General features: G+C 38.4%; 1 protein-coding gene across 2 annotated transcripts; it reads right to left on the reverse strand.

Moving 5' to 3' along the window:
• Positions 1–7,321: 7,321 nt before the first annotated feature.
• LOC147614390 (uncharacterized) lies at positions 7,322–9,863 on the reverse strand. 2 transcript variants are annotated; one of them, XM_086780942.1, is made up of 2 exons: positions 9,129–9,863; positions 7,322–7,968 (listed from the first exon to the last, which is right to left on the reverse strand). In XM_086780942.1, exon 1 carries the CDS (start codon positions 9,641–9,643, stop codon positions 9,140–9,142), a length of 504 nt encoding a protein of 167 aa, XP_086637068.1. In that variant the 5' UTR covers positions 9,644–9,863; the 3' UTR covers positions 7,322–7,968; positions 9,129–9,139. The 2 variants fall into 2 exon arrangements, with proteins under 2 accessions (XP_086637068.1, XP_086637067.1); XM_086780941.1 differs by lacking the exon at positions 7,322–7,968 and adding an exon at positions 8,911–9,056.
• Positions 9,864–12,414: the final 2,551 nt, after the last annotated feature.

Genomic DNA, 12,414 nt, shown 5'->3' on the forward strand with positions numbered 1-12,414 from the left:
TTGATGGTCCAAACTGGTTTGGACCATGGGCGGTTCATGATGTTGGATGGAACGATGTTTTTAAAATTATTATATGTTTAGATTTATAAAACTTAAATGAAAATATTGTGATAATGAATATTAAAGAAAGCCTAGGCTTGATTGATCTTTATAAAATAGACTATAATGTCCCTGGTGATAGAGATCAAGTACGATAAGTATTTGATCAATTAATTAAATGTATCCCAAAAGCGTAAGCTATAAAAAGATCATGATTGTTATTATGTATTGTTTGATTATTTTTTATGCAAAACACGGCATTAGATATTTTAAAGTTGACCTATGACAATAATAAATTGTCAGATTCAATCTTCTTTGAGGAGATGCCACAATTAGGTTTTTTTGGATACCAACCTAGCCCAAAATGGGAAGTTCTTGGATTTGATGGATGGGATGATCCCAATCCACGCTATATTTATATAGTCTGCGACCCCTAGGCTAGATGATAATCTCAAGCTCCTCTTAATCAAAGAGGCATTGGGATTAGTAGATGGCTTTTACATTGTGGGTAGCAGATGTAGAAGCTTTGGGAAAAAGCGCATCATTTTTAGGAAAATACTAAAGTACATCCCGTTAAGGAATTTAGTAAAGATAATGTAATAATATTTAAGATTATTAATTGATATCTCTTCTCTCTCTATACTCTCTCTCTCTCTCTCTCTCTCTCTCTCTTCTCTCTTCTCTTCTCTCTCTCTCTCTCTCTCTCTCTCTCACACACACACACACACACACACACACACACACACACACACTCCACACATGTAGTATACATTTACTCTTGCCTTTTTTCTGTGTATTTGGTGTGGAACGTAGCTAGGACAGGGTGAAAAAAATTGAGAGACTATAAGTGTTAATTGTTTTGGTGTTTGTGTGTGATTGTGTAGAGGTAAGCACAAGGACGCTAGCATCAAAGTTGGTGGTTTCGAATACCATTCTCTCTTCAACTTGAGGTTAGTTTTATTGTCACGATTTTTTGTCTTTATCTATTTGTGTGTTTGGAGTTAATATGTGATGCATAGATAAAGAGTTTTTTTTAATGTTGATATGCTTGGTTAGCAGAGAGAGAGAGAGAGAGAGAGAGAGAGAGAGAGAGAGAGAGAGAGAGAGAGAGAGAGAAGAGACTACACATTAAAATACTTTCTATCTTACGAGTGTTTTAATATTGATGATTTGTTTATGTAATTACGATCTTTGCCACGTCTAATACTTTAGTGTGTGTACATAAGTGCAATTTATAATATTAATATGCTTGGTTCTCTAAGCAATAAAGTTTTTCTTCATTAGACCACTCACTGCCTTTGAGATTGTAGAAAGAGTTCTAGAGAAAAATGTCCTAATGAGAAATTTCACTCAAAGGTGCAGAAATTATTACAGGTACAAACATTGGAGACAGGGTCTTTATTCCCAGGATAACATTCATACCAACTATGCTTAAATTGCCTTTTGACATGAGAAGGAGACTGTTTCTTGTGAGACTAGCTTTTAGTATGTCAATAAATAAGTCCCAAGGAAAAACGTTAAGTGTGTTGGGACTTTATTTAGCCATACAAGTATTCACACATGGATAGTTGTATGTTGCTATGTCACGTGTTAGATCATCTAATGTAGTGAAAGTGTGTGTAAAGGATACTATGGAACATGAAAGCAACATAGAAGATTCATAAATGAAGTCTACACAACCAATGTTGTCTAAAGAGGTATTGCAAATGGCATGCAGAAAAATGTAAATGTAATCTATGTCCAAAAGATAGAGTGAGCTATTGATACAACAACCTACAAATGTAGAGACTACATTCCTATATATCTCTGTATCAATGAAGTAAGCATTTGAAAGGAGAATGCTTACAAAGATGTGGCATGTGCTATCTATATTGTCTTTCTGTAAGTGTGCATGTTTTTAAGTTGATTGATGTTTCTTTTAGAATGATAACTATTTTATTGTGATGCAAAGACATGAAGTTTAATGACAGTGGGATGGTAAATTTTCTTCAATTTATCTCACAATGGTGCTACCCTTGCCAGTAATATTGAATTGATATATATAAATCTACTTACATTGTGTGAATTAAATGGTTGACATTGAGGTAAAGCCACCATATAAATCCACAACAATATGGAGTGACCCATCTATTGTTCAAGGGATGGTTCAAATTGTTGATATGATTGTAGGGACTCGGTGAGTTCATGTTTATTTTTTTAACATTTGGATAAACAAATGTTTTACTTTTGACTTGCTTTCATTTACAGTGGCTTTATTTATTTTTCTTGGTTTACTTGAAATATTGAACGTCCGAGAGAGAGAGAGAGAGAGAGAGAGAGAGAGAGAGAGAGAGAGAGAGAGAGAGAGAGAGAGTGACCTCAAAATCTTGATTTGATATCATAGGTATATTGCTTAGCATAGATGTGAAAATGAAATCATTTATATTTATTTATGGTGATGGACAAGATATTGAAGGTATTCTTCTTGATGTTCGCTATAATATAGTCATCATTGTTTACCATTATCTATTTAATTTTCATCAATCATTTTTGACTCACCGTTTTGGGAAGGACAAGCAACAGCATCTCTAATAATCAAACTATTAGAGAGCACATGTGTATCACGATATGAAAACTAGCTTTTTATGTAGATTTTATGTTTTATGCCAATAAAAATTATTATTATTATTTTTTACAACAAGAAATATCTTTATTTTTTGGAACTTAGATTATTGCTAGGTTTGTATAGTCGAGATACTTACAACAATAGTTTTAGGCTCCTTGGAATTTACTAGCTAAGATTGCAAAAGATTGCAGATCAGATTTATGCACATGTAATGTTTGTAGACTATGGAATATGCCTAATAAGTTAGATTTTCGGTACATAGGCATTGGACATTGCAGAATATTATGCTTGCTATCTACAAGCCTATTGAAATGCCATTTGTCTCTCAAATGTTGATCCACCAAATGAGTTTTATAAGGTTTTATCTTTTTTCTTTTTCTTTACATAAATTAAATCTGGCAATAGCCAATGTTATTATCTTAAATATATTTTTTGGACAGATGGATGTTAATCCAATTCTAGGATTAACAAGAGCTACCACCATTATCTTACATCAAGGAATCATGGTAGATACACCAAAGGGTCATACATTCAAGATATAAAGCAATAGTGTCCAAAGCTACAACTTGTACAGGCGCCCGTAATGGTGTGATGGAGTATTTATGGCGATTCTCGCTTCAAGAGCGTGTGGTAGTAAGCTAGGATGAAGTCCTAAGTGATGTACTTTATGGATATATTATGAGAGTAGTCATTGTAATAGCATTAGGCCTCTATGAGCCTAAAGTGCCTTGGCCGACCATAGTTTAAGTGAGTGTGAATACTTATAGCCATGTATATAAGTGAATTTATCTTATAATACAACAAACTCTCCCATTGTGTAATTAAGTCTTGCTCTTGCTAATCCTATTGGTAATCTCTCCTTATTACATGCGAGTGAGTGTGTGTGAGTGAAGTGAGGTGAGAGGAGGGACGAGGACCCGTAGTGCAACGCGACGGTGTGACAACACTCGTCGTGGGAGACACGATGGAATTGCTTCTCAAGCAAGAGAGCATGCTTAGCTTAGTTCTTTGGTGGACTTTGGATAAGTGAATTGTTGTATTCACTAGATGAATCCATGCAAACAGTTACCTTGAATACTCCTGCAAGCAATGTACAATTGCTATTACAAGAGGAAGAAACCTTATAGGAGTTAGAACTTCCAACATATCTTACTAAAAAGATCCCTAGGATTTTGGTTGGATTGAAAATTGCAAATAAAATCACCACAGCTCAAGCACAGCTCTATCTAACATGAGAACACAATCTCATGACCCTCGAGCTATGGGATTTGTTAGGTCAACCAACACTCACGGCACATCCTGAAAGGATTGCCTTCACACAAGACTTGAACATGCCATGTATAGGGTACTTTGAACATACAATGTATATTGAAACTAACCCCCTCACTTGCAAGTTTTTGTGGTTGAGTATGTGTTGGAAGCAGATTTAATCTTGGGACATAAATGGATTGTTGCTACCCAAGCACCACTGTGCTTTTTTGCGAGTGATAGAGTCATCATCATGGGGGTCAACGATAAAAAGTTGACAATACCATACTACCAAGAAGAGGATCCAACTTTAATGGATATCTATGATGTTAAACGCAAAAGGATACAAACCTCTTCCACAAAAGTCCCTCTACAGAAGGACCTACCATCATCTGCATCAACGACCGACTCCGATAAAGCATCAACGACCGACAAACCCCATCCTCACCTATGAAGTTCAATGCCAAAACCTTGCAATCAGCATTCTTGAAGAAGTTCCCAGAGCCCCAACCATCTATCACTAATAGAGAACTCAAAGGAAAGACCCCAGAGCCTATGCATTTTCATCGACAAACCTCAACAAAAAGGAGGCAACCACATGCTCAAAGGCCTCATCATCGACGGCCACTCCACAAGAGACTCTAACCTCATCATCATCAACAATGCCCATGAGTCTCAAACCCACAGCCTCAGCACCAGCATATCAGCCAAAGTCAAGGAAGCCCCAAACCTTCCACATCAACCCTAAAGAGGAATTACCATCATAGTATCCTTGTTGTTGATGTACATGCACAGGCACCCATCTTTGACCGCTTGGGGACCCAAGCTTTGGTATTAGTACCCTTGTGCTTGCAGAAAGCAGTGTTTTTGGTACCCACACTTGTTGCATTGGTGGAGTTCTTTGAGGAACTCGCATAGGCTTTTGTGGACGTTGTTGTGGAGTACTTTTCTTCTTTCTTGGCTTTTGAGTGCTGTGTTGAGGAAGAGGTTTTGACTGTCGAGGCACCCAAATTTGATTGGCACCTTCGTAGTAGCCTTGAGCTACAAGTAGTTGCTTCTCCACCCACATTTTGATACTATTAAGATATTGTGATTTATAATTGATTGCTTCTATGCATGGATACATATGGATGTACAGGTATGAATACGAATATATAATGTATATATGTATATGTATATATGTTATATATGTTTATATGTGTGCTAGTTCCTAAAGTATGCATGTATGGTATATATATGCAAATAGATTTTGTGTGTGTGTATAAACATGAGAAAGACAGAGAGAGAGAGAGAGAGATATCCATAATGTATATATGTATGTGAACATATATATTTACAAAAACATAAATATGTGTATCTGTATGTAAGCATATATGTGTGTACATAAATATATGTGGATAGACATTGTAGATGTATGTGTATATGTATATATGTTATATATGTTTATATGTGTGCCAGTTCCTAAAGTATGCATGTATGTGTATGTATATGCAAAGAGATTTTGTGTGCGTGTATAAACATGAGAAAGAGAGAGAGAGGGAGAGAGAGATGTCCATAATGTGTATATATATATGTGAACATATATATTTATAGAAACATAAATATGTGTATCTGTATGTAGGCATATATGTGTGTGTACGTAAATATATATGGATAGACATTGTAGATGTATGTGTATATGTATATATGTTATATATGTTTATGTGTGCCAATTCCTAAAGTATGTATGTATGTGTGTATGTATATACAAAGAGATTTTGTGTGCGTGTATAACGTGAGAAAGAGAGAGAGAGGGAGAGAGAGAGAGAGAGAGAGAGAGAGAGATGTCCATGATTGTCTTCAAAGTTAAGGTCTACTCTATGGTATCCAAACCTCTCATGTCAGGAGGATGGGTTATTTCCCTACAAAGTTGTCTTTTTTAATGGTGTGATTAGCTCAACCCGTCGGAGAGGGGTCTCGCCACTAGTCATTTATAACCAAGCTAGGCTCATTTAATGCAAGATCCTCATCATCCCGAAAATGGTAAGAAGCATCATGAATTCTATCAAAGTAGAGAATCGTTTTTTATTGTTATGCAAGAACTCCCTCTTACACTAAAATAATTGTCAATGTGACTCGAATTAAAGCGTATCCAATCAAAACTACTGTGGAATTCAGCGACAATAATTTAAGGGGAAGACCCATCACAACATACAAATTTAAATTTATTTTCAATTGAAAACAGTCGTCTATGTGACATGATTTGTATATGTAGCTCTAAACTTTTGAATGTAGGAGCTATCAAAGGTTAATAAACCTTAGTGTAAATAAAACAAAGGTTTTACTCTTGTTTCAATAACAACCTGCCGCATGACATTAATCCGTTGAGGCTACTCTTGTATAAAGATACACACTCTGCTAATACAAATTAAGCCTATCTGTGTCTCTGTGCATAAATTCTTTATGTGCAAGTTAGCCTCTCTCTTTATATGCAGGTTAGCCTATATGTTGTCTTTGCTTAGTTCTCCGTGTTTGAACAGCTTGAGCGGCGGGTTTCTTGAAGAGGCCATGATGAAAGAGTGTCCGGATTGCTACTCCTGGTGCAAATCCCGGAGCCAACCTCAGAGCTAATCTCACTCCACAACAAGACAAACTGTCAGGCCCCAACTATCTAGTGTGACGGGTTCTTATAGAGCTAATGCTCCAGAGGTGTGTACACACTCTTATGAGTGAGTGTGTAAGTGACCTTATCATGTCATTTCACTTGTACTTCACTCATTCTCATTAATCTACTTTGAGTGTTGTGCTTCTCTCTATCTCTGCTTACTTGCTGCATCTTTGTATGTGTTGCTGCTCCACTCCAACAATGCAAGCTTCTTCATGCAAGTCAAGCGACAAAAGATTCTCTACAGTTCATGTGCCGAGATGACTCTACGTTCTCTTTCCTGCAAGAGCTGAAGTCATGTGCTTGCATTTGTTGTCATACCACCCATTTTGTGGCAATGATCTTGTGGGGGGTTTGGCAGAGGGGCAAGTGGTATAAGGAAACATGACATGACCTGACATGAGCAATGTCATGCATGATGGAGGAGATGGGCAATTTAAGATCCAAATTTCCATAAATGGACTCAAGATCGTATGGAAATGAATGTGAGTGAAGTGGATTTTTATTTTTATTTTTATTTTATTTTATTTTTTTTGGGGGGGGGGGGGGGGCGGCGGGGTCGTGGTCTGAAGTGGGTGGTAAAGGGGGGAAAGAGATGGTGAATATGAGATAAGGATGATAGGCTCCTATGTGTAGGGTTGGGATGGTAAAATCTTGGATATGTGACATAAAAGCAAGAGACCTTATCAAATCGTGAAGCCACCTACACACAGAAAGCATGTGAGGCTATTAGATGTAGGCCAATGGGACATCCTGTTATATATGATCAGCTCATGCATGGCTCCTATGTCCAAAAAATGTCTCCCATATATAGTAACATGCCATGCATCTTGGGATGTCCACTGCAGTCCCATCTCTCCTGGATCCATCTCAGAAAGCAAGTCTGCATGGAATTTATACATCTAGACCTGCATTCAAACTATCCATGCATTGAAGCCTGGGGGAGCATATCCCCTCCCCTTGTTGAAAGAACTTCACAATGTCTTCAAACGAAGGGGCATCTGGAGACTCTCCATCTAGAATCAAATCTCGTACATAGGAGGATGTCTGAGGTGGAAAGTAGCATGCTGCAATATAGAACATCCTAAAGTCAGGCCTGGCTAAACACATCTGCATGAAACAGGCCTCCTTGTCTCATTTGACCACGTTGAGTACCCTATGCATGTGAGGCCGAAACAAGCATGCCACCTCACGCCCTCACTGCATGACTGTTAATCAGCGAGTTCTGATTTAGCTGCTTGGCGAGCTTCATCGATGCTTCATTGACCTTTCTCAGCTGCTCTAAGTCGTTGTCAGGTGTTGGTTAGAGGAATTCTTCTTCTTTCTTCTTCGGTATTGGAGGAACTTCTGATTTCCTGGATAGTGATATACAATCTCCAAGCTCTTTGTCAGATTGTGCTTTCATGGCTTCTATCTCGGTTTCATGTGAGGCCTGAAAAGATTACCAGTTGTTTGTCATGAAGCTCTTTGTCAGATCGTGCTTCTAAGGCGCTAGTAGACTAGTGGTTCAAGGAGGCCTCAAGTGTATGGTCAAAGGACCAATTAAAAACACGCTCAAATAAACAAGTTACAAGTACCCATTTGTATCAAAAGGATGTCCTACCACTACTTAGTGTTCTTAACCTAAACTTAACAAAACAATAAATGTTAATCAAAACATATCCAAATTTAAAAACAAGAAATACAAAACTTCCCCCTTGCTTTGCTTGATGATTGACTTCTTATTGCGAAGAATAATTATACTTACACGAACTATAACTATAAACTTACACAAATAATAAATGCCAATCACAATATATCTGTACCAAATCTGAAATTTTTCAAAAATATAAATACAAAAAAATACTTAGAATTTCTTCCGCTGTTGATGATTGACCACTGTGTGCTTTGACTGAACCGAAAACCCCACTCCTCACATAATCCTATAAGGCAAGGCCAACAAAACGGACTGCTACGAGGCCTGGTACTCTATGGCTAAAAGGGGGGGAGGGGGAGGACAAAATGATTTCTTCCCTGGGAAAGGTCAAGAGAAAAGGCAAAAGGTAGTGGAGGGCTTGAAGCTAGTTCCACCACTTAAAAGCCCAAATCCTCTCCTCCTCGTGACTCACGAGACTTGTCATGCAATTAAATTGCATAATACCATGATTCTTTAGATATAATGGTAAGGGTTAAAGGACCACTGGGAAAGATCAAGAGAAAAGGCAAAAGGTAGTGGAGGGCTTGAAGCTATTGCCACCACTTGAATGCCCAAATCCTCTTCTCTTGCTCAACTTGCTTTGGATTCAGGTGATGAAAGCAAAAATGATAAATTCAACACGGTGCCTTCACAAACCATTGGATGCAACCCCATCCCCTACTATTCAGAATTGCAACATCCAAAATTAAGATTTATAATTGAAAAGACGAAATCATAATTATCATGTTTGATAGTGCACTTGATCCCATCACCAACTGGGCAGGGGCACAATTATGTCATAGATCACAGATACATGTAATGGAATCAAGACCTTGCAAATTCCACTGCAAGAGAATTATGTCATAGAGATCACAGGTACATGTAATTGAAGCAAAAGGGGGGGAGGGGGGGGGTACCTTGCAAAATTCTATGGTGAAAGGCCGAGGATTTTCTGCAAATCTGCGATGATTGTGTTGTAAAGAGACTCCATGATGTGCTTGAAGCCTTCTTCATCAAGGCCTTCGAATGGGCTTCTTTCGTAGCTCCAGAGGATGCGAGTGGAGGGGGCAGAAGCAGCAGAAGCAGCAGGGACCTCAACAAATTGGAGGGTCGGCGAGACCCCCACGAAGGGGGGGAAGGAGGACTTCACCACCACATACTTCATCATGTGGTGGGCGGCGTCCAATTCCAGAAGCTTTTCACACGCATAGGGCGCCCCTTCTGGGCTTGCATCGGGGTGTCCTTCCACACAGCGCACACAGCCAGGCTCCTGTGGGCGCCCCTCCACGAGGCTGCATTTCAACGCTATCGAAGGTCCCCATTTCTCCATACCGTTGAAATCGTGGGTGAGTGCCCATACGTCGGCGAGAGGAGCCGCTATTGTCCATTCGAAGCCATACCTCCAAACAGCTTCCTCTGCGGCAGCCGCCATAGCTGCTGAAAAAAAAAGCTCTCCTTCTTGTGCAGTCAGAAGGAGAGAAGAATGGCAGGAAAGGTCTGCGTTGAGCACCACGCGTTTCTGTAATGGGCTGACATTGGAGAAGCCGCCGCTAGCGCATCTCCCACCCTGGATTCTTTCTGCGTGTACGCCAAGAGCGCATCTCCCACCCTCGATTCCTTCTGTAGACGATAAGCTCCTCGTTCGTTCTTCACATGGCTTTAATTCATGATCGCTCATATCAGTGAATTATTAATTACACGTTCTCTATTTTTTTTAAAAGTTTCTTCACAAAAAAAAACCTTAGAATTAAGAGCATCTTGTGCTGTGTTTTTATTTAATCAAATCCCAACAAGATTTTGGTCGCATTTTCATACACGTTCTCAAAAATAAAAATAAAAATAAGGATAACTCTTAAATCTATTTTCAAAATCTCTTCAATATACCGGCTTTATAACTAAAATATACGAAAAATCATCCCTTAAAATAAAGTTGATTTAAAATCTCAGTCGATTTTTCTTAATTTTAGCCGGTACATTATACTAAAAAATCATTTTTTTTTCGAGCACCAGTTTGGATCCACCCATCTATAGTTTTACTTTAACTACCATGTGAACATGAAATAATTATTCCAAATCCAATTCTCCAAAGTAGCCGTATGTCTAAGCCTCGGGGTTTAAATGTTCATGTGATTTTGTAATTATTGAAGGAAACATGTCTAAGTCTCCAAGGAAAATTGTTCTCTTTTTGTAATAGTTGAAGGAAAAACCTTCCCCACTCACAACAAAGTAGATTTACATTTGGGCCTCCAAGAGTAATTGTTGCATCTCTGTGTGTGTTGTACTCCACTCCAATAATGCATGCTTCTTCATGCAGGTAAAGCGACAAAAGGTTCCCTACAGTTCATGTGCCAAACATTCTCTTTCCTACTACAGGAGCTGATCAGCATATACACTCATGATTATTTAATATTAATATGATTTGGTAATCCTTGAAGAACTATTATCTTCAATATGTAAAATAGGTTGACAAATGCAAAAGATTTCTCCTTAAGAGTTAGATTTTTGATGTTAAACAATAACCTTTTTGGGAAAAACTTTAACAAGTTGAAAAATGTAAAAGGGTTCTCCTTGAGAACTAGCTTTTATTGCTATCACATATTGAACTATTGCTTTAAAGTAACAATCAATTGACATTTCCCTGAAATCAAAAGTTGAAATCCATAAAGATAAAAACTTAGTGAAGAAAACAATTATTATGTACAAATTAAAGTTTAAATTACTATTACTTTAGCTAATCTCTCCCTCCCTTAGCCTCACCCTTCCCTCTTTCACCTCACCTTCTCCATATAGAAAAAGAACAAGAATTAGTAGCTCTTATTCTTATTCTCTGCAAGCATGAAGAAGGTGACTCCTCTCCCTCTCTATACTTTCCGAATTATTCCCTCATTGTAGTAGAGGCTTACCCACTCTCTCTCTAATCACTCCCAGTACGTCTACTCCCTCCCAAAGCATTCGTTGGTCAAAAATATTTTTCCTCTTCCTCTTTGTGTGATTTTATATATTGTAATTGGACATAGACATCTCGACTATGGTTTTCCTACGTTGTAACTTATGTCTTGTAATTTATGTCTATAAGAGAGATGTCACAAGAGTTATATCATAAAAATATATCACAAAATAAGGGGGTATGAGTGTAGTAAATAAAGGTTTCTTTTCTATATCTAAAGAAGGGTGTGTGGGTGAAATTATAAATACAAAGCACTGAGTTACAGAAAAAAGTGAAGAGTATGCAAAGGTGAAAGTTGGCCTTCCATGGGTCATCATAATATTTTCTCCAATCTGCTAGGTGGATGTAATAAGTGATGACCCAATCAAAGGCACCACAATATTTTCTCCAATGTGATAGGTGATGACCCCATCAAAGGCACCACCTCCTAGGGAAGGATCAGTGCACATCCCCTACACATTAGTAGGTCCAAGCTCACCTCCAAGTGAGTACGAGCTAAGTGAGCACGAACATTGCACGAGGGACATAGCAGGCCCAACAAGTATTTTATCCTTGGAAGTCCGTGTCCTGATAAGTTCTCTTTTATAAGAAAATTCTCAACTTTGGAGAGATTTATCTGACTGTGGATAATTGGGAACTTCAGAGCCCACACAATTGAACCACCACACTGAGCACTCTCCTTCCTTACCCAAGACAAAAGGACAGTCAAAAGTTCCTATGAACAAACTAGGAAACTACTTTAAAAGTGATGAAATTACTGATGTGTTACCTATTGTTTATAGAGGAATGAAGGTCTCCGCAATCTTGGATGGTGGTGCTATTGTCAGCCTAATCACCAAGAATTATTGGGAGGCCTAGGAAAGCCCACCACTAGTAAGCATGAGCCTCATGGTCAAGCTTGCTGATGGAAATACCGCTAAAGTGCCCTTCAAGATGCAAACATTAAGGCCTTCGGGCTAAGCTTCCACCACACATTCATGGTGATGGATTTTCAAAGAAGAGGGTCATACACCATGATCCTCGGAAGGCCTTACTCAGCTTCAGAGCTTGAAGTGGCCGCTATATACTTCTTACTGAGCCATGATATATACATGAATCATCAAGGTGAAAGAAAAATCCACCAATGGACACTCACGTATTATAACATCTAGTCAAATCAAAATCACTGAAATCATGCAGTTGAATATCACCCCCCCTTAGTATAGAAGAGGCCAAGAGACTGAATGCCCTGTAAGTATCTGAATACTCACATGGCA

Source organism: Cibotium barometz, chromosome 42 (assembly GCF_041138505.1).
Source record: "Cibotium barometz isolate CiBa-2024 chromosome 42, ASM4113850v1, whole genome shotgun sequence".
In the NCBI taxonomy this organism is placed as follows: domain Eukaryota; kingdom Viridiplantae; phylum Streptophyta; class Polypodiopsida; order Cyatheales; family Cibotiaceae; genus Cibotium; species Cibotium barometz.

What these genes read in the sequence shown, in the direction of transcription:
- LOC147614390 (XM_086780942.1), bottom strand. Translation starts at nt 9,643, where the DNA reads ATGGCGGCTGCCGCAGAGGAAGCTGTTTGGAGGTATGGCTTCGAATGG.